Raw genomic sequence first — 22,932 nt, forward strand, 5'->3', positions numbered from 1 at the left:
TACGTCATTTCCGGCACAGAGCGGAAGCAGCCGCGGTCCAGACAAGCTGAGGTAGAGGGGGTGTGTATGGTGTCAGGCAGTGTGTGTGCTGTGTCCCTTACTATGTGTATGGTGTGCATCATTACTTACATGTATCCGCCCTCTGTCCCCCTCAGGACTGCCGAGGAACTGTAAGTCACAGCATGTCTATGACTAACAGGTGTTGCCAGGCGCCAGTCTCATATACATATACACAGGACTGGCAGCTAGTAATGTGTAAGCTATCACCGGGCTGTTATGGACATGCTGGGATTTGTGGATCCCCTTCAACACTTGAGGGGTCCTGTATCTGCCTATTTAAAGGGATTTTCTCATCTCAGCTAATGTAGTTATAGGTGCAGGACTTTTTGGAAAACACATTCAATTATCAAACGTGCCTCCTTCTTCTGATACGCTGCTCTTTTCACCCCCTGGTTTACAGCTCGTTGTCTAGGTTACCGACCACCACTCTGCTCTAAAAGCAGTGATCTGGCTGGTGTCTATATAGCTATAGTATACATATTTATATAATATACACTGGATCTTGATACATCTACATTATAGCTAAATATACACAAGCTAGACCACTGCTTTTAGAGCAGAGTGGTGGTCTGTAACCTAGACAACGGTCTGTCAACAATGACAGGGTAAGAGCAGCATATTGGGAGAAGGAGGCAAGTTTGCTAAATGAACTTATTTGTAAAAATATTCAGTCGATGAGTCCTACAAGTATAACAATATTAGCTGAGATTGGGATATCCCGGTAGTCCTGGCCCTAGTGCACCAAATTGCATGATAAGCTTAAAGTGTCACTGTCCTTGAAATTTTTTTTGCAGAAATCAATAGTCCAGGCGATTTTTAAGAAACTTTGTAATTGGGTTTATTAGCCGAAAAATGCATTTTTATAATGAAAAAGCAGTTTGAAGCTCTCCCCCCTGTCTTCATTGTTCTCTAATGGAGAGAGCTAAATAAAAGACCAAAACAGGACAACAAAGAGTTGATTTACAGCTACATCACCGGGTTATCTCCTCTGAAGTCAGAACTGACCTCTCTGACCTCTGAATACCGGCTTTCACACAGGTCCCGCTGTGTAATATTTTGTTCTCTGCTGATGACTAATCTCCCTCGTCCCCTCTCCATAGGTTACACAGGGCTTGACTGATGTAAAAGAGTCGAGATTTCCTGATAATGAGCAGTGAATGAGAGAGGAGGGAAGGAGGGAGGGAGGGGGGGGCTGGGGAAAGGCTTTTTGAATGCAGATAATGGCATATTTACCTAATAAACCCAATTACAAAGTTTCTTAAAGTGACTGTACCACCAGGCCCAGGCTGAAGCACTGGAGGCGGGCCGACCCACCCCCAGTGGGAAGAAACCCCAGCCCCTCCATGACGTGACTCCATTAGAATCAATGGAACCTTATCATATAGGGGCTAGGGTTTCCTCCCACTAAGGGTGGGTCGGCCGCCTCCAGTGCTTCAGCCTGGGCCTGGTGGTACAGTCACTTTAAAATTGCCTGGACTATTGATTTCTGCAAAAAAATAAAACGACATTGACACTGCTAACTACACAGAAACTGTGCAGAGAGCAAAGGTAAGAAACTTACCTTCATCCTCAGTGTCCTGCGCACTATAGGGAGATATCGGCAGGTTAGATACTTCCAACCTGCTGATAGTTTCCCTTTAAGGCAGTGGTCTCCAGCCTGTGACTTTCAGGCCATGTAGGGAGTTGTAGTTTAGCAACAATGGTGCTTCTGCTGCTTCTGATCATCATGTGACCGCTGCAGACCTGGTTTCTAGATACATGTGTAGATAGGTATATAAAGACAGTTATGTGATGTTGTATGTTTCATCTGTTTGCAGGTTTTAGTTTATGGCATCTGAGAAATCATTTAACATAAAGAGGACCCCATGTCTTTTCTTGTGAGTATATCCATGTGCATTGTATGTATGCTCACTGAACAATATGCTATATCCAGGAGAAGAATCCTGTGAAGGGCTACGCAATATCCTAAATAATTGTTTAACCTGTGAGAAGTGTCCATCTTGTGGTGGGGGCTTGACCCTCAGGACACCCACCAGTCAGCACATTAAAGTGGCTGTGGCACTCATAGAGGCTGTGTCTGGTATTGCAGTTTTGTCCCTTACACGTGAATAGGAATAAGCTATAGTAAACTGCAACTCCAGGTACAACCTGTACATAAAGTGCAGAGTGGATAAATAAAGGGGACGCAGGACTCACTGGCTGCCACCCCACCCATCTAATAGTATTGGCCTATGCTGAAGAACCACATACTCCTAAGTAACAAGTTGATGATTTTGGTGGGGCCTACCTGACAGATGAGGTGTAGAAAGCATGGTCAGATATGTTGCGTTCCAACTGGCCAACGTATATTTTCGTAAAACTACGGCCGTTTTTGCCGATTGCAACAAAGGCCGTGATTAATACGAAAATATATGTGACGTTGCCGCTTATGAAATCCCGGCTGAAGTATATACACATAGTATACACGTATATGTCAGTTTTCTGCAACCGCTGGTCATTGAATAGTGGCTGCAGAAACCCTGTCAATGCACACTGTGGAGCGAGCTGCTGCATGCTCTATAGCAGTTCTTCTCAAATCCAGTCCTCGGGCCTCACTAACAGGTCATGTTTTGAGGATTTCCCATACAAAGATCACCTGTGAGAATACCTGACGCAGTGAGTAGAATTATATCACCTGTGAAATACTAAGGAAATCCTCAAAACATGACCTGTTGGTGAGGCCTGAGGACTGGAATTGAGAAGCACTGCTCTATAGTGTGCAGTGGGAAGAACTCTGCGGCACTAAAGATTATCCATCTGGTACTGCAGTATCAGCTAGGATGATCTTTTCTGAGACCGGCCGGGTCACGGCCTATTACAAGGCCTGAACATGGCCATAAGTTGTATGCATGTTTTCCAGGCCTCGCCTTTTCCAGGGAGTTAAATGTCGAGCGTCCAGGTTCAGAGAACATTGCTGAACACAAACAGTTCAGCCTCTCTGCTTAACACTATTCTCCAGTGCAGAGTGTCAGTATGATGTTACCAAGCTCCAAAAGCCTCCTTGCTGCCCATTCCATCCTTATGCTTCATTAACAGTCAGCTAAAAGCAGGGATGGTAAGGGGAGTGAGAAGGTGTTACAACAATTCACAGGCTTGCAAACGCCTCTTTGACATTTTGCACTGAAGAATAAAAGCATTTCTACATCCTGGAAGCACAGACAGATATATGAAAGGTACCATGTGTCTCCTTATTCTAACAGTAATCTAACAGTGTGAATTGCAGCTGACAGATTCTCTATAAGCGCTGGCCACACAGCGACTCATCATGACTTTTTTTATCACTCCCATTTGGACTGCACCAGCCTCGGCTCCTTTTCTTCCATTAACGTCTGATATTCTTTCCTTGATCTCCACAGCGTTGGGTTTCAGACAGGATCCTGGTTGATGGTTTGAGGGAGTTGGAGTTTTTTGGAGGTAAGTCAGCTTTGTCCTTCCTATATGGAGAATGTCCCTATTTCTTGAGTCCCCATACTTCAAGTTAATAGACTATGCTTAGTGTGAGACCAGAGTGGGGGGAGATGCATAACTAACTTCTTTGATGGTGTTTAAATCCTTGTGTCATGCTCCACCTTTTGGGCTCTGCACTAGGTACTAGGTAACATTTTGTAGCTTTCTCTGAAATGTCCCTTCAACCTGTTTAACGGTACTGTGTGTTATTCTGCATGCACTGTAGCCCATTTGAGCAGTTCTACTAAGGAAGCAGGCTTTAAAGGAGAACTCTACTTTTGTTGAATATAAGTGGAATATTTAAACAGATACCTTGCTTCATTTAAAGTGTCCCCTTTATTTGGAAAACTCTTTGACATGTCTAGGTGTCAAAACTAGAGATGAGCGAACCTGGAGCATGCTCGAGTCGATCCGACCCCGAACTTTCGGCATTTGATTAGCGGTGGCTGCTGAACTTGGATAAAGCCCTAAGGCTATGTGGAAAACAGATATAGTCATTGGCTGTATCCATGTTTTCCAGACAACCTTAAAGCTTTATCCAAGTTCAGCAGCCACCGCTAATCAAATACCGAACACTCAGGTTCAGATGGACTCGAACCCAAACCCTGTTCGCTCATCTCTAGTCAAAACCTTTACTTTGGGTCTGAAAGAAGAAGGAAAATGCAAATACCTTGAAATCAGTGAAAGTATAGAAAGTAGTTACAATGCCGCTCGGCTTTCTGTGTAGATTTTCACCATAAGCTGGGAAGTGGAGTTTTCTTTTAAAGCCTGAGTTGTCTCCTGTTCATGTGGCGTTATAAGCTGAGTAGATCCTCCTCTCCCTCCCTCCAGACTCGCATATAGGGGACTCTCGAAGGAAAGTAAGTGAGACGTCCTGATTCTGCACCATGTGTCTGTATGTACTGCATGGAGGCATTGTGATGTGAGGCTCAGCTTCATCCCCAGCACCTTGGTCAGGACTGGACCTTACAAGTGTATCTGCCCTGTACAATGTATGGGCAGTCTGGCAGCAGGTCCTCATAGAGCTTCCGAACAGCTGAAAAGAAAGAGATTTGGGTATTATTGTTGCAATTGGTATTTTCTTGGGCGTCCTTTTGGTGTAAGTTTTTTTCCCTATCGGACGCAAGTGAGGCCAAAGACAAACGTATAAATTATTACAAAATTTTACAAATAGACCCCAGTCCAAAGCAGAGTTACATAGCCATTCTGCTGTCAGCTTTTAAAGAGGCACTTTGGAAACAGTAAAATAATCCGGCAGTAATGCTGCACTGCAGGGGGACAGGTAAGTAGGACTGTGCTATTATGTTCCTCCCCCCCCCCCCCCCCTGAATTTTTCACTGTTGCTCGGAGTACCCTTTTAAAGCGTCATGGTCACTTCAAAAGATTTGACATGTAAAAAGTGGGGTTTTTTTTATCGGTTCATGCACTTCTCTGCCTGTTTGGAGCCTATCTCCTGCCGAAAAGGGAAGAACCTAGCCAAGCGCTTCTTCAGCTTGGTTCTAGTGATCGTTGAAGGCCTGAATACACAGACAAATGTCTCTTTAGTGTTAGGGCCCTATTACAACAGATTATCTGACAGATTTTTTTAAGCCAAAGCCAGGAATGGATTTAAAAAGAGGAGAAATCTCAGTCTTTCCTTTATGACCTGTTCGCTGTTTATAGCCTGTTTCTGGCTTTGGCTAAAGAAAAATCTGTCAGATAATCTGTTGGTGTAAAAGGGCCCTTAGAATAGTCAGGAAATTGTAGAGATAGACCAGCCATCCAAAACACCACAGATGGTAACTTTCCCCCATACTCCCTGCAGTGGCCCCTGCTGGTGGTGCCTGAGATTACATGGTACCTATACAAATAAAAGGAAGACCATGTAATCACACGGTCGCCCTGAATCCTCCAGTTAGAAAGTTGCTCATTGCAGTGACTTTCAATCCCTGGGAATATCAGATTGTCGTAAATAGGAGAGTTGTCTCTATGAAGTCCATATCTGCTATCATTTTAGAGCTTAAAGTGTCACTGTCGTGAATTTTTTTTTTGCAGAAATCAATAGTCCAGGCGATTTTAAGAAACTTTGTAATTGGGTTTATTATCCGAAAAATGCATTTTTATCATGAAAAAGCAGTTTGAAGCTCTCCCCCCTGTCTTCATTGTTCTCCTATGGAGAGAGCTAAAGAAAAGACCAAAACAGGACAACAAAGAGTTAATCTACAAATCCCTCACCCGTTATCTGTTCTGACCATCACCAGTGACCTGTCTGAGCTCGGATTACAGCTGTCACCCAGCTCCATGCCTGTAATCCTCTGTTATCTGCTTTCTGCTGCCGGCTAACTCCCTCCTTCCTCCTCCCCCCTCCCCTCTCCCTAGAGCAGACAGGGGACGTCTCCTGCAACAAGTCACAATTTTCAGATTTTTTGGAGTGGATGAAAAAGAGGAAGGAGGGGGGGACCTGGGAAAAGGCTTTTTACATGCAGATAATGGCAGATTTGGCTAATAAACCCAATTACAAAGTTTCTTAAAATCGCCTGGACTATTGATTTCTGCAAAAAAAAAAAAATACGACAGTGACTCTTTAAGACTCCAGTAGTTAAATCTGCCTTAGACCAAGCTGCTGGGATGAGACTGTGGAGCTTACAGAACGTCTGTCTGTTCTGTACAGTGCCATAACATCTGTCCTTTCATTATCATGTTCACATCAACATCTCAGATCTCTTCGGTATTAACATCATGCTGTCACATGTGGGCAAGGGAGCCACAGGTCTACCAAGATGTACTTGCAGATTTAGGGGCTAGTTTGCATTTTGCAGCCAAAGGTAAACTACCTGACCTCACATTAACATGTCATATCATGTCTCTGCATCCTTTATACCAGGCAGTGTGTGGAAATATGAAGGTAACATACAAGTCGGCAGACAAGTTAGCGGGTATATCTGCACCAGCAAATAGCCCCTGGGTTCTCAGCCCACAGAGGAAGCTTTTAGATGGAGCAAGATACCCTCCTTCCCAGCTTCCTTTTTTCTAGGTTCTGTCTGGCAAAAGATGCCTGAAGGGAGGTGGACACCGCGGAGAGCTGGAGAATGAAGCACTTAGCTGGGTGCTTCTCCCAGCTCTAGCTAATAATCGGTGGGGGCGTCTAAACACCCAGATCCTGACCAGTCAGTACGTGACAGTGACCACTTTATATGAGAATGGTGCTGTACAGTGGAGACTGAAGCCTAGATCGAGGGGTTATCTAGGAAACATCTGTTTGGTTTTGTTATGTTTCTTGAAAAACGTAACAGTTTTTTTCTGATCCTGGATAACTACTTTAAGCATGTTGCAATCCATACCGAAATTCTATAGTATCAGATTAAATCTGTTTTGAATGCAGATAATGACATATTTGCCTAATAAACCCAATTACAAAGTTTCTTTAAATCGCCTGGACTATTGATTTCTGCAAAAAAAAACAAAAAAAACGACACTTTAACGATCTAGCACATGTGGAGTGTTCAGACAAGTGATGAATAGGAGAAATCCTGCCCAGGAGCATTCCTAAAGATGATGAGGGTAGGGAGTAGGGACTGAGGGGTGTCGCAGGCCTAGGACACAGACACTCTAGGCCACGCTAATTTGACACAGGGCTACAAGTTTAAAAATAGTTTTTAGGACAATAACCGCATCACCTGCCGAATGGAACCCAGGACAGATCTTGGATTAAGGGTACAAACACACACACTGTATACGCAGCGTATTTTCTGCTGCGATACACAGCAGATTAGATCTAAATAACTAAACACAGCATCAAATCTGCTGCGTATACGGTGTGTGTTTGTACCCTAAAAGTACAAGCGGTTTGGGGGGAGGGCAGATTGTAGGTACAGAGTCATTTTCATTTCCCTCTCTGGGAATTAGAACCAGAGTCTCCAGCATGAATTATATATTTGTTCTCCTTTTTCCGACACACTTTGCTTTACACTGCAGCGCTGCTTGCACAGATTAGTTATTAAAGGGGTTATCCAGCTCTACAAAAACATGGCCACTTTCTTCCAGAGACAGCCCCACTCTAGTCTTCAGCTTGGGTGGGCTTTTGCTGCTCATTTCCATTGAAGTGAATGGAGCTTAATTGCAAACCGCACCTGAACTGGATACAAGAGTCACGTTGACTCTGAAAGAAAGTGACCATGTTTTTGTAGCACTGGAGAACCCCTTTAAGCTATAAAAGGCCACCAACCCTTGCTGCAAGTACACAGGACATGATCCAGTACCAGCCATAGATGTACAGGTTCAAATCCCATTAGCCGGTGAATGATTGCTGCAGCTGTCAGCCCTAAGAAGGGGTTAATGTATATAAATGGGTATTTAGGGAGGAAGGCCCACTTTATGGTAAACAGCAATCAAAGAGGTAAAGGATCTCATTGGGAGGGTGTTCCAAATCCAGAAAATCACCGGCACTACAGCTCCCAGCATACGTATGTCAGGTGTTTGGATAGACACTTACTTCCCACTTCAAGAGGTGGTGCTCTACTTGCAACAGTTCATTCGTATTATAGTATATAGAAATAATCTTCAGTGGCACTCACCATGAAATATCACCTTTATTGAAGCAAAAACACGCTATACAGGAAGCATGAGGACGCTCATCTTCGGCCTACGACCGTTTCACGCCTTTCCGGCGCTTTCTCAAGGCATGCCGGAAAGGCGTGAAACGGTCGTAGGCCGGGGGTGAGCGTCCTCATGCTTCCTGTATAGCGTGTTTTTGCTTCAATAAAGGTGATATTTCATGGTGAGTGCCACTGAAGATTATTTCTATATACTATCATTGGGAGGGTGACTTGTCCATATACTGGACTCTTAAAGGGGTTGTCCGGCGATAAAAAATTATTCACAGAATAACACACATTACAAAGTTATACAACTTTGTAATGTATGTTATGTCTGTGAATGGCCCCCTTCCCCGTGTTTCCCCCCACCCACGCTAGACCCGGAAGTGTGGTGCATTATACTCACCGCATTTCGTGTCGTCCACGGTCTCCGATCGTCAGCAGTGACGTCTTCTTCGGGAGCTTGGCGGATCTTCCCGAGTGCCGGCCACCCTCTGCAGCGTCATCCGAAGCTCAGCCGCGATTGGCTGAGCATAACTGTGCTCAGCCAATCGCGGCTGAGCGGCTGATGACGCGGCCGCGTCATCAGCTGCTCAGCCGCGATTGGCTGAGCACAGTTATGCTCAGCCAATCGCGGCTGAGCTTCGGATGACGCTGCAGAGGGCGGCCAGCACTCGGGAAGATCCGCTGGCCTCCCGAAGAAGACGTCACTGCTGAGGATCGGAGACCGTGGTCGGCACGTGACAGGTAATGTATAGCGCACCACACTTCCGGGTACACGGGTGGGGGTGGTGGGACACGGGGAAGGGGGCCATTCACAGACATAACATACATTACAAAGTTGTATAACTTTGTAATGTGTGTTATTCTGTGAATAATTTTTTTCGCCGGACAACCCCTTTAAGTATATACTCGACTCAATAATCTGAAGGCGTATGGCTAGGATATTCCATCATATTGGTACAGGGCTGTGTCTCAGTGGCTATTCTCGCATGTCTGGTTGTGAACACTTAGTAGGTGCGGACTATGTTATTTATTGCATGTGGGATGTGGCGTGAAGTGAATGCCCTGGTTCTGCAGTTCACCAACGCTATTACATAATGTGACACATTGGGGCCTCCATACAGGTCCATATGGAAAGAGTAAGCTGTGAAGACATAGTAAAATATATAGGGTCACTAAGGGTATATCCACCTTTAACCTTTAACATCCTATATTATACTCCAGAGCGTCACTCACTATTCTGGAAGCATAGCTGAGCTCCCCGGATGCAGGAAAGCAGCTTTTTTTGTACATATAGTTATTATAAAATGTTTGGTTAGATGAAAGTTCACAGAATATAAATCACATCAACAGTGCACTAAATACTGGGAGATATAAACTCTGAATCTTGCAAAATTATGAGTGCAGCTCTCGAGTATAACACAGGCTGTTAATAATAAAGGCGTCTCATGCATCTTCTAATCTTGTTCATTTCAGTAATCCGGCATCTTTGTTAAACGTTTTATTCTTGTCATGTTGTTCCGGAGCCAATAATATGTGGTGTTCTTGTTTCCATGTTGTTAACGCTGTCCTGTTTCTTCACCCATCTGACACCGTACGTCTCCATCCAGTCTCATTCCACAAGTCTAATGGCCTCATGTTCTGTTCTTTGTGCTCCACCTCCAGACTGATGAAGCAGCCAGCTCTGAGTCTATAGCCTCGTGCCGCAGTCCGGACACCATGGGGATCTACACGCCGGACAGTAATTGCTATGATCTCCTCACTGTTATAGGTAAGAGAGGGAGCATGGGGCAGATGGGTATCACTGTTTTTTTTCAGTAAGTAAACTTTGTGGATGTTTGGAGCTCCCTTTTATATATTTAGGCAACAAACCCACTTGGCGGGTCTGCAGCGAGTCCCCTCGCTGCGTATTTGCAGCGAGACTCGCTGCAGATCCCGGCGCTATACTTTTAATGGCAGACAAACTCGCAGCAGGGATGTACATCCCTGCTGCGAGTTTGTCTGTAGCCCACCCCATTAACCCCCCGGCCGCCAGAGCTGATACTACACCTGATCCTGGCTCCGGCTTGCTTCGGCGGTTCCCGGTGTCTTCAGCAAGCTGGAGCGGGGACCAGGTGAAGTATATGCTCCAGCCAGCCGCCCGCAGCCCCTTAAACACCTCCCGCAGCCCCGGCCGCCCGATCGCTCCCCTGCAGCCCCGATGCAGGGGGGCAATTGGGGCTGTGGGGGAGCAATCGGTGCTGCGGGAGGTGTTGGGAGCGCTGCAGATGTACATCCCTGCTGCGTGTTTGTCTGCCATTGATAGTATAGAGCCGGGATCTGCAGCGAGGGGACTCGCTGCAGATCCACCAAGTGGGTTTGTAGCCTTATTGGATTATTTTTTCCTCTAGGAAGAGGCTTTGAGGACCTGATGACAGTCAACTTAGCGCGTTACAAACCATCTGGAGAGTATGTGTGTATCAGAAGGGTTAATATGGAGTCCTGCACAAATGACATGGTTGCTTTCCTGCAGGTAAGGTCACATGTGTGTGTAGTGTCCTAATGTCTGGAGGGTTCCTAGCAGCAGGAAGGTACATTGGAGCAGTGGGATGAATCTGCAGAAGGGAATGGAAGATGATCACATAGAGATCAGAGTCAGCAAGCAGCAATGTGACACTTATATCTTATATGTTTAGACATTCTAATCCTTTGGTAACTTTCTCATCTCAATAACCTTATCATTTCTCCGCAGACTGAACTCCATGTGTCCAAGCTGTTCAGCCACCCCAACATCCTCCCTTACAGGGCAACATTCATTGCTGACAATGAGCTGTGGGTGGTCACCCCATTTATGGCCTATGGTGAGTAGAATGGCAGAGCAATGAGTTACAGGTCATCTCCCATAATTTATACCCCATCCATTTCACCCATAAGACTAATTCGAAGTCGTGCATTAAGACCCTAGAGCAAGATATTCAGCACTGCTAGGATGGGGGAATGCCCAAATGTTAACTAGTGCAGGAGGGTAAGGGTACAGTGTCTTGCCACACAATGACTATGTCTGTTGTGGTTTTCCTTACAGGATCAGCCAAAGATCTGATCTGCACCCACTTTACAGATGGGATGAGTGAGCTGGCAATCGCTTACATCCTGCTGGGACTGCTGAAGGCCCTGGATTACATCCATCACATGGGATATGTGCACAGGTACACCGCTTACAACCAGATTCTTGAATAGCTAATGTACTAGTCATGTTTCCCTATATAACTAGAGCTGAGTGTCAACACTTACTGGAACTGTAATGACAGCTATGTTGGTTACCATTTTTTGTAAGGACTGGCCTTGGATATGCTGACTGGGTAATGTCTAGTACTTATCAGCTGTGATGTTACCGCCATGTAACCAAATTCCTCATGACCACAGTGGATTACTTGCATGGCAGAATTTGTTGGATCTCTCCTTGCATTGTCTGCTGTTAATAATCATTGTTGAACCTCTTCACCTTAGGAGTGTGAAGGCCAGTCACATCCTGATCTCTGTGGACGGCAAAGTGTATCTGTCTGGCCTGCGAAGCATCCTCAGTATGATAAACCATGGGCAGCGTCTTAAAGTGGTCCACGACTTCCCCAAGCACAGTTCCAGGGTCCTACCGTGGCTCAGCCCAGAGGTCTTGCAGCAGGTAGGAGTCTGGTTCCTTTTATCAGGTGACCTCTTTCCTTTTATTATTGTGAATTATCTTTGGATTTGTATATATATTTTTTTTGTTCTTAGAACCTACAGGGATATGATGCAAAGTCTGACATCTACAGTGTGGGGATTACAGCCTGTGAATTGGCTAATGGTCATGTGCCATTCAAAGACATGCCAGCGACACAGGTAAGGGCTCAGAGATGAGAACCTAAGGATTGGGATGCTGCTTTGTCTCCTCCTCACCCTTCCATCTATTGTTCCCTAGATGCTGCTGGAGAAGCTGAATGGCACAGTGCCCTGCCTGCTTGACACAGCTACTATCCCCGCCTCTGAACTCACTATGATGACATCTCGCTCAGGAACTGACTCTGGCATTGGTGAGGGGACCTCCTGTCGCCCGTCCAATGGGGAACCAAGCATGCACCCATACAATCGTAGCTTCTCTCCTCATTTCCACAACTTAGTGGAATTGTGTCTGCAGAGGAACCCTGAACTCAGGTGAGCAAGGGCAGCCGGGTCATATACCAGTGTTCCCCAACCTGTGGCTTTACTATCACATTACTGCTGATGGTTTGAAAATAGGTCATGTGTTTGATCGCTGGGACCTAGACTAAGGGCCTTATTAGACGGCACGATCACTTTACTAAAGCAGCACCGATCTGCTTGTTTACTGAGCCTCTTACACAGCTTGATCATCATGCAGCAAGGGCTGTGTATATATTGTTAGTGATGTCTATGCAGCCCTTGCTGTATATAGTAAATAAAAAAAACTCTATACATTATCTCTCTACGCTCCCGGTGTCTTCCTGGCTTCTCCACGCTCGCTGCAACTGCCTGTACAATATCAGAGGCATTCTCTAAAGTGACAGGCTGCTCAGCCAATCATTTGATGTGGTGGTCCCATCCCGGCCAGCGATTGGCTGAGCAACCTCTCACTTCAAAGACTGGCTCTGAAGTTGCAACGGCCCCCACTCCAATTGTGTGTAGGGAACTGTGCGAAAAGTCTCAAGCGGGCCACCAATGAGAGTGCACAAATTCTTCTTTGATAATTCTTAGGATCCATAAAATCACAGGAGACAAACTCACATTCTCTGGACGAACACCAATGAGTTTTTGATCCTTATTCATGATGCGAATCATGATTTGTTCATACAGGGTGGTTGGGGCCCAGCAGTCTGTGGATAGGTGATAAATAGTTGAACTCCTTTAATATTTATGACCTATCAACAGCAGATTGTTGACCCCTCTCCTAGGAATTAATTTGACTCCTATTACCTCTAACAGTGGTAAGAGGGAGTTTGCAGCGAGCAGTGGTCAGGCATGTGTGCCTACACTTCATTCAAGCTCTGTTGGGATGACTGAGAAATTATGGGTAGGATCCTGCCATTTTACCAATTAGCAAAGCATCCTAGCACTTGAAACTGGTAAATTGATGATTCCCTTACGTCCCATTGGCATCACAACATATGGGGTAAATTCGCCCCTGCGAGCCCCTGGGACGAAGGAATATTTAATGAAAAAATAACAATTAAATTTTAATCCCCTCCTCCATGAGGTATAAATAGGCTCCACCTCCCCCTAGACCTCAGTCTTTTTTTACTTCGTTGCTGTTAGCCCTAGGGGACTTTGTCCCTCCTCCGTTTTTATGCTTTGTTAACCTGTTGCATTCAGGTTTTCTCTCCAGGTAATGATTGCTGGGATGCCGCTGGAGCCGGTCTCCAGGTAGTATCCTGATATTTGCTTCTGCAGGTCTTAGCTTTTAAGTTTTTCTTACCTAGTGCGTCTTGGAACGCACTCTGCGTGTCACCCGAGCCGCTGGCTTTTCTTCCAGTCGCGTTCGACTGTGGAACGCATCAGCGCTGCATGCGTCTCAGCACTGCGGCGTCGGCGTCATGTCACTTCCGGGGGACGGCAGCGGCGAGCGCTCTCTGCACGCCGGATTAGCTGTGTGTTCAAGGCAGAAGGTAAGCTGTTGCTACCTCTAGATCTGGCTGTCTTCCTCTGGAAGGATTTTCTGTGGCTCATTTGGATCTAATAGAAAACATCTGAGTGCAAAGTGCTGTGATCTCTCTTCTATATACTTAAAAGTAAGTGTTGCTGCCACCTAGTGTCTCTTTCCGATATCACTCTAGCCAGGCTAGTGGTTTATGTGTATTGTAATACATTGATTATTTGCAGATGTCTGAAATGGAGACCAGTCCTGCTGCTGGCAAAAGACCTTCTAAGGAAGCACTTCATGTGCCGAGTGTGAGACTCCACTACCTGATGGCTATGGATACCGTAGGAGGATCATTTTTTCCAGATAAGATTCATCCTTTCTTTCATAAAAATATTTATGAATGCCTAAAAATATTAATAATGCCTAAGTACGCTGTCCTTCATGCAGACCAAAACCTATGAGGAGCCTGATGTTCAGGATGTAGTTGTATGGGTCAAGGACTATGTGCAAAAGACTTTAGCGGCTAATGAGAATCGCCGCCCGTGTCCTAAGTTAAAGACCAAATGGAGTATTTCTCTCTCTACTCCCACCCTTTGAGTATATTACTTTATGGCTGCAGGATTATGGTCATTTTCAGTTTTACTGTGATTGATGAAGTTAAGTCATCATCTTCTTCTGAAACCTCTTCTACTTTTGAAGATGAGAAAGAATTATTCAGGGGGTATTTCACAGCTGATAGAATTCACAAGCTCTGCTAAGCTGTGCAAGCTGAAATACACCCTGAGGAAATAGAAGAGGATAGGATTGGTCCTCCTCAAAAAAGCCTAGGGCTTTTTCTGTGGGTAAGACTTCAGTGTCTATGTTACAGGCGAAATGGAAGGAACCGGAAAAGGCTCCGGGTTTGAGCAAGAGGTTTAAGACCTTATAGGTTCTCAAGGAAGAACAATGTAAGGACTGGATTGAGCCTCCAAAGGTGGACCCGGCCATAGCCAAACTGTTGAAATGTACTGTGCTGCCTGCAGAGGACGGATCCAATCTGAAGGATCCGATGGATAGAAGGGTGGGGGTAGCCCTCAAGAGATCATATACGGCAGCGGCAGCCCAAGGGGCAGTCTCCATTTCTTCTTTGAGGTTTCTAGAAGCCTAAGAAGATGGCTGGCCAAGGTCCAGGAAAATTTGGAAGGTAGAGCTAGCAGGGACAAGGTCCTTCGCTCCTTAAAAAAGGTCATTATGGCCATTGACTTCCTCTGCGATGATGCATCTTAGGGAACCAGGTTAGCGTAAAAAAACTAGTACGCTCTCGACCGCTGCCGAAAGGCGCTATGGTTAAAACCCTGGGTTGGAGATGCTAACTCCAAAATTCAGCTCTGTAATATGGAGTTCCAGCCAGGTAGGCTGTTTGGCTCTGAGCTGGATAAATTAATGGAGGAATTGTCTGACAAGGAGGGGAAGTCCCTACCATTGTCCTATAAGAGCGGTGATTCCTTTCGCAGAGCAAAATCTCCTCAGCGAGGCAAAGGGAGATACCAGTACAGAGGTTGAGGAAGAAACTATTCCAGAAGAGGTTCCGGGAAGCAGCAGAATAAGGACACCAACAAGAAACCAGACTTCTGACGCAGAAGCTGTCCAGTGGGAACACGTCTGAGTTTGTTTCTCCCTGCCTGGGAAGAATTAAGAAAAGATCACTGGGTGTTAAATATTATTCAAAATGGTTATGTCCTTCATTTATCATCTCTTCCTCCTCCAAGATTTCTTCTGTCAAGAAATCTTAAGCCAGAAAGACACTTAGTCCTAGAGACAGAAATTCTTTACCTCCTTTCCATTGAGGCTCTAGAGGATGTTCCTCTATCCGAGATCGGTCAGGGAGTTTACTCCCCAGTGTTTCTAGTGCTGAAGCCATCCGGAAATTGGAGGCTTATTATAGATTTGCGATATCTCAACAGGTGCATCGTAAAGAAGACGTTCCACATGGAGAACATAAGATCGGTAAAATCTATCCTCCAGGAGGGAGATTTTATGGTCACCATAGATCTACCGGATGCATATCTTCATGTACCGATTCTGAAGGCTCACAGGAGAGCCTTCACCATCCAAATCCAGGGGAAGGTAAGACACTTACAATTCAAAGTCCTTCCATCCGGAATACCTCCGCACCCTTTGTTTTCACAAAGGTAGTGTCACCATGATGGTTCGCTTCTGTTTACAGGGGATAAAGTTATCCCTTACCTGGACGATTGGTTGATTATGACTCAGACTCAGGATCTTCTGAGAGTTCAGTTGAACTATGTCCAGGACATACTTCAACAATTAGGTTGGCTTATCAACATAGAGAAATCAGACTTAATTCCTAATTCCTCCTTGTCAGATATCCATAAAAACATAAATGCGCTTTCTAGGGCTCCTTGCCTCAGCTGCGGACGCGGTGCCATGGGCGTTATGGCACATGAGATTTCTTCAGAGAGAAGCACTAACAGTATGGAACCGAGGACTGAAGGACTTGGATGCGATGCATGTTCTATCGACTCAAACAAGACATTCTCTAATGTGGTGGAGACAAGTCAAACATGGAGTTTTATTTTCAGAACCACACTGGATAACCATCACGACAGATGCTTCAGGAACAGGTTGGGGAGCTCATCTGACAGTCATCACAACTGCAGGATCTTGGAGTCAACAGGAATCCGCTTTGCCCTCCAACGTGCGGGAGCTCAGAGTGATTTACCTAGCTCTTCTTCATTTTTCTCCTCCTATTTTACAGAGAGCAGTCAGAATCCGGATGAACGACATGACCTGTGTGGCGTACCTAAACAGGGAGGTACCAGATCCCTTCTCTCCTCAGGGAAGTAGAGAAGATTTTTCTGTTGGGCAGAAACCAGAATAACCAGACTCTCTGCGATTCATATCAGGGGTGTCGACAATATATTGGCGGATTGACTGAGTTGAGGCCTGACATTACCGGGGGAATGGTCTCTCTCAAGGAGAGTGTTCATTCAGTTAACCCAGAGGTGGGGGCTTCCTCAGAGAGACCTCATGGCATCAGCAAGCAATGCCAAACTGAGGAATTTCTGTTCCCTTTACAGGGCAGACAATCCCACGGTAGTGGACTCAATGACAATACCATGGACATACCAGCTGGCGTATATCTTTCCTCCCATAGCCATGATTCCCAGAGTTTGACGAAGATCAGTCGTCAGTAATAATAATAACTCCCTTCTGGCCGAAGGGGTCATGGTTCACCCTGCCCATGAATATGAGCAGAGGGGAATTTTGGAGATTACCTCTGCATCCGGATCTAATATTCCAGGGTCAACATCTGTGCAGGAATCTTTCAAGCCTCAGCTTGACAGCTTGGAGACTGAGAGGACTGTATTAGACTCTAGTTTTTCTGAGAAGGTATAGTATACTCTTTCTCACGCTCGTAGTAGCACTACAAATAAATCTTATGCACGTATTTGGAAGATTTTCAAGATTGGTGTGCAAGCAGGAGTATTGATGGACTTAAACCTTCTACTCCACAGTCATTGGAGTTTTTACAGGAAGGCTTCTATAAAGGATTAAAACCTAGTTCCATCAAGGTGCAGATAGCAACCCTCTCTGCACACCTAAACTCACGTTTCTTTCAGATCTTGGAGGTAAAGAAATTTGTTAAGGCTAGATTAGGCCTAACCTGGTAAAGCAGGTAGACCCATGGGACTTATCCTTTGTGTTGAGACGCCTGTGTCTTCCTCCCTTTAAGCCTTGGGAGGAAGTAGACTTCAAGTTAACATTGAAAGTTTCTCTTTTACTAGCCATTACCTCTGCTAAGAGAGTTGGAGAACTTCAAGCCCTTGACTCCGCACCTCCATACGTGATTTTTTTCCCAAGACAAGGTTATCCTTGGGTTCCTTCCAGGATTCCTGCCTATGGTGGCTTCATTTGCCAACATCAACCAGCCAATAGTATTGCCTGTATTTTCTCCTACTAGATTATCTAAAGAAGACTTGGATCTTTCTTTATTGGACGTATCCAGAGCTATCAAGATCTATCTACATAAAGTAGGTGATTTTCGTAAAGACGAGAATTTCTTTATCCCTTTCGCAGGAAAGAACAAGGGGAGAAAGGCTTCAAAACCTTCAATATTCAGATGGATCTGTGACTCCATTGCCTTATGTTACTCCTCTGCTGATCTGGAACCAGCAGAATTTACCAGGGCTCACTCTAGTAGAGCTGTGGCCTCCACTTGGGCAGAGCATGCCGCTGTGCCACTTGAGGACATATGCCAGGCAGCTACCTGGTCGTCTTTGACTACCTTTGTGAGATATTTCAGGCTGGATACTTCTTTCTTGTCAAGAACAACCTTTGCAAGATGTGTTCTTAATGCGGACGTAATAAATAACCCGCCCATTGGGGATAATGCTTGCTAATTCCCCATATGTTGTGATGCCAATGGGACGTAAGGGAAGCTAAAATTATTATGTTAATTTGTTTTCCCTAAGACCCATTGGCATCACAAGACTCCCTCCCTGTGTTTTATGTTTCTTTATAATTAGACTGAGGTCTAGGGGGAGGTGGAGCCTATTTATACCTCATGGAGGAGGGGATTAAAATTTAATTGTTATTTTTTCATTAAATATTCCTTCGTCCCAGGGGCTCGCAGGGGCGAATTTACCCCATATGTTGTGATGCCAATGGGTCTTAGGGAAAACAAATTAACATAATAATTTTAGCTTACTTAGTCAGAGGTGGGGGAGGATGGGTTAAAGTAGTTTTTGAGGTTTTGGGGGAATAGAAATTGGCATGGCTGAAAACAACTAAAACAACCGATATATTAATCTATTAATTAGCCTAAAATGTACAGTAGAGCGCTTTGTCCAGCTACTTGCTTCTGTGTCGTGACTATTCCTGTCTGTCTTGCAGGCCGAATGCTGGCACGCTGCTCAATCATTCCTTCTTCAAACAGGTAATGCTTTACCTTGGCCTTCACTATGCAACCAAACCAAATAGTATGATGTTTAACATGCAACCTTTCCAATGTCACCCAGATAAAGCGCAGAGCATCAGAAGCCCTCCCGGAGCTGCTCCGTCCTGTGTCCCCCATCACCAACTTCGAGGGAGCAAGGAGTACAGAGCCCCTGGGTGTGATGGATTTGGCATCTGATCTGGAGCATTTGGATGTGGACGATTGGGACTTTTGAGGCGCAAAAAAAGGAGGGACTGGGTGGGGGATGGGGAGGATATCAATCCTGTTAATGTTTACACAGCATGGGCCCCATTAGGGGTCTCACTTATTGTAGGTGCATGAGGAAACCTACCACCAAAAAGTGTAGAGCTGACACTGGTGTTAGCGATGTTCGCCTCTCACTGTGTGTTTCTCTAATGGAGGCTGGCACACTATGCTGGGGACCTGTGCTATCAATGCTTAGTAACCTGCTCAGCACTGTATGGAACACATCACTGTTCATTTACCTGTCAGGGTCCAGCTGCTCTTTTCTAGAACTGCAATGACTAGACTGGACCTGGTTTAGCTCAGGTTGGACACCTGGGAAGCCTCTTCATTGCTGGTAAGCTTATGTAATGTTTTGATAAATCCTGTTTATGCCCATGGTTTTCCTGATATATAATCATTCAGTCTTACAATAGTGAAGACTGGGGCAGTAATACCAGTGTGGTTTTTAAGGTGATATGCATGTGGTTTTTAATAAACTTTTATAGCTCACCCACCTAAAACAATCCATAGGTTGACATCATAGCCTTACTTTGAGGATGAGATTTGCACCCTGGCAGAATAACACACTGCACTATATTGATAAAGGTCTTATATAGTGGATTCACACCTGGTGCCCTCTCCCCCGTTCTGTTGGACCCCAGATCATTGCAGGGGAATATGATAACCTACACATGGTTCAGTAGTACAAGGGCCTGGTCCTGTAAAATTTGCCTTATGAGTACTATATGAGGCCTGCTGCTCTGCCAGGCACTGTCAGCATGATACTAGCAATGTTGTAGGGGGAACAGTTGTCACAATACTCAGCATCACAGGACCAGGATGAGCAGCTGCTCAAATCCCACTTCTTAAAGTGTTACTATGATATAAAAAAAAAATGTGAAAAGTTTTAATCATTAGGGGTTTAGCTGTTCAGCATAATAGAATGAGCGGGAAGAAGCGCCCAGCTTTTGTTCCTTGCCTTGCTATAGGAGATGAACTCCACAGGCTTTACTATAGAACCTATCTCCTACAGTGAGCAGCTTCTTCCTGCTTATTGGGGGCAGGAACATCCAAACTCTGACCCGTCAAGACTTTTCACATGTCAAATTTTTTTTTTTTTTTAAAAAGACAGTCAGACGTTAAAGGATCTGTTTTTTGTTTTTTTTTATTTAACTCCAGAAACAGCGCTACTTGTCTGTCTGTGTTTGGTATTGGAGCTCAGGTTATCCTACAAACTGCATTACCAGGCACACCCCATGAATAAGTGCGGCGCTCACTAATAGAAGTGTATGAGAATAGCATTCCTAAATCCATAGGTTTATCAAGAGTAAAAAATAAGGGGAATTATAGGAAAGAAAATGCCTATTAGTTTTTTTGCCAGAAATTGCTTGATGGCACACAGCCCATAGACAAGAGTGGGGCCCCCTTTTTAATATTAAAAACAAACAAACAGACCATAAATGCAACCCCTTTAAGAGATAAGACATAGCATGGACTATACATAAGCTATCACATCAGTGCAGGTAAAAAGCTGGCACAGTATATATAGGAGGAAGGATGCAGGTCTTCATCCTATCTGAACCCGATTATTCTCTATATTTTCACATTATTAGGTTGAAGTGACAGTATAAGGTACCTCTCCTGGTGACGCCTGTAGTCTGACACTACTTTCAGTGTCTGTATCCTTCCTCCTGTAGCATATAAACAAGCACCCTGATAAAATCTGGAGTTAACAGTAAGTTTGCCTCTGTTTTATAAAGTAGTTTTCTATTTCATATAAAACCTGGTATCTTATGTATTTAGTATTGTGCCAGAAACTCTAGCCCCTTCCCAAGTCTGACACGATAAGACATGCGATTGTTGGATTTTCTATACCAGCAGATAGACATTAGCATCATCATCATCATCTCGCCCCAGACAGCCGCTTCCACATCAGTGACTTACTGCTTGGGGCATCTACTTTGGATCTGTATTGTGGTGCACAAATCTGTTTAGTCTGATGTACAACAAGCTGGAGATACTCTGTTACACGCATTTTTGTTGCCAAACTGAATAAATTTTAACTTTCACATAATTCATTCTGATATCCTAAGTACAGTCACAGCTGTCATAAGGTCTGGTCTGTTATGGGGTATGTGACAATGTCTGCATACATAGCTCTGTCTGTTGGGAGACCCCACTAAGATTTATTCCTAAGCTCTAGCTCTTCAGGCACAATAGGAATTGTGATTTTGCAACATCTAAAGCACGGATTGGGAACCTTCGGCCCTTCAGCTGTTGCAAAACTACAATTCCCATCATGCCTGGACAGCCAAAGCTTTGGTTGTCCAGGCATGATGGGAATTGTAGTTTTGCAACAGCTGGAGGGCCGAAGGTTGGCACATTCTTAATCCCTGCTTTAAAGGGGTTATCCTTATAGAAAAAAAGTTTCTTTCAGACACAGCACCATGCTTGATGTCAGTTTACGTGTGGTATTGCAGCACAAGTTTAGTTCCCTATGAAATGAATGGAACAGAGTGGCAGTACCAAACAAGTGGCTCTGTTTCTGAAAGAAGCAACCATGTTTTTTTCGAATCCTGTACAAGGCTAGGTTCACACTGGCGGTATTCCCTCCAACACAGTTCCGTTTAGCTGTTTCGTTTTTAAACAACATTAACGTAATATGACGTATTCGCCCAAAGTCCCCTTTCATTTCTATGTATTTTTATTGTGCTCCGTTACATGTATTCCGCCAGTGTTCTGTTTTTGGAAACAGAAAAAAAAATGATGCATGCAGTTTTTCCTCCGTTGTAAAAAACGAACACAAGATGCTTGTCGAATGAAGTAAATTCGCCTTGTTGTTTTATATGCTGATAAAATGAAAAAACACAAAAACAAATGGAACATGAACGGGAAGTGCACTTGTTTTTTTTGTTTTTTGTTTTTTTTACATTATAGTCAATGAGGACAGATCTAAACAGAAGGTATTTCTGTTTGCAAGTTAAAGGGAACCAATCACGCTTAAGATAAGGAAACGTGCTGGCACATCAACAAGCACGTTTCCCAAATATCCCCCTGTAACCTCCGTGCCCCCCTCCATCAGTCAGTTATCTTACTTTGAAGGAGTCCCACGCTGTATGTAAATTTCCGGCAAGTAGTCACGGTGAGCGGATTTAGTCAAGGTGGGCAGAACCAGTCACAGGTCCTGGGCGTCTGTAATGGCTGTAATCACGCCCAGAGGGGCGTGATTGAGAGGTCTGCCTTCCATCCACGTGACCCGGCGTCTTGCGTTTCACGTCTGCGGCGCGTTGACGTCATCCGCACGCAGCGCCGACATCTTCCGGAGTCCGTGCATGCGCAGTACGTCGGCGGCGTCTCCCACGGTACTGCGCGGACTCCGGAAGACGTTGGCGCTGCGTGCAGATGACGTCAGCGCGCCGCCAACATGAAACGCAAGCCACCGGGTCACATGGATGGAAGGCAGACCTCTCAATCACGCCCCTCTGGGCGTGATTACAGCCATTACAGACGCCCAGGACCTGTGACTGATTCTGCCCACCATGACTAAATCCGCCCACCGTGACTACTTGCCGGAAATTTACATACAGCGCGGAACTCCTTCAAAGTAAGATAACTGACTGATTAAGGGGGGCACGGAGGTTATAGGGGGATGTTTGGGAAACGTGCTAGGTGATGTGCCAGCACGTTTCCTTACCTTAAGATAGATTTTCCGCGTGATTGGTTCCCTTTAACCCCTTCAGGACCGGACAATTTTTTTTTTTTTTTTGCACTTTTGTTTTTTCCTCCTTGTGTTTAAAAGCCCATAGCGCTTACATTTTTTCACCTACAGACCCACATGAGCCCTCATTTTTTGCGCCACTAATTGTACTTTGCAATGACAGGCTGAATTTTTGCATAAAGTACACTGCAAAACCAGAAAAAAATAAAATGTTTGATGAAATTGGAAAAAAACGAATTTTTTTTAAATTGGGGAGTATTTTAAAAAATTTGTCCTAGAGTAAAACTGATCTGATGGC

The 22,932-nt window shown here is 44.9% G+C and overlaps 1 protein-coding gene across 4 annotated transcripts; it reads left to right on the top strand.

The window, feature by feature from the left end:
• The first annotated feature begins 13 nt into the window (after positions 1-13).
• Positions 14-21,161, top strand: STRADA (STE20 related adaptor alpha). Of its 4 annotated transcripts, none has more exons than XM_069953892.1 (13): positions 14-51; positions 1,878-1,937; positions 3,456-3,513; positions 4,378-4,406; positions 9,789-9,894; positions 10,514-10,635; positions 10,855-10,963; positions 11,185-11,308; positions 11,610-11,781; positions 11,874-11,978; positions 12,058-12,290; positions 18,628-18,670; positions 18,753-21,161. In XM_069953892.1, the coding sequence occupies exons 2-13, from the start codon at positions 1,926-1,928 to the stop codon at positions 18,903-18,905; spliced, it is 1,266 nt and encodes a 421-aa protein (XP_069809993.1). In that variant the 5' UTR covers positions 14-51; positions 1,878-1,925; the 3' UTR covers positions 18,906-21,161. The 4 variants fall into 4 exon arrangements, with proteins under 4 accessions (XP_069809993.1, XP_069809994.1, XP_069809995.1 ...); XM_069953893.1 differs by having other exon boundaries at positions 31-60; XM_069953894.1 differs by lacking the exon at positions 14-51 and adding an exon at positions 58-81.
• Positions 21,162-22,932: the final 1,771 nt, after the last annotated feature.

This window comes from Dendropsophus ebraccatus, chromosome 14, assembly GCF_027789765.1.
Source record: "Dendropsophus ebraccatus isolate aDenEbr1 chromosome 14, aDenEbr1.pat, whole genome shotgun sequence".
Classification (NCBI taxonomy): domain Eukaryota; kingdom Metazoa; phylum Chordata; class Amphibia; order Anura; family Hylidae; genus Dendropsophus; species Dendropsophus ebraccatus.

Excerpts from the sequence above, each read along its gene's own strand:
- STRADA (XM_069953892.1), top strand. Across the intron at positions 10,636-10,854 it reads ACATGGTTGCTTTCCTGCAG|ACTGAACTCCATGTGTCCAA; the intron begins GTAAGGTCACAT and ends ATTTCTCCGCAG. Across the intron at positions 11,979-12,057 it reads AAGACATGCCAGCGACACAG|ATGCTGCTGGAGAAGCTGAA; the intron begins GTAAGGGCTCAG and ends ATTGTTCCCTAG.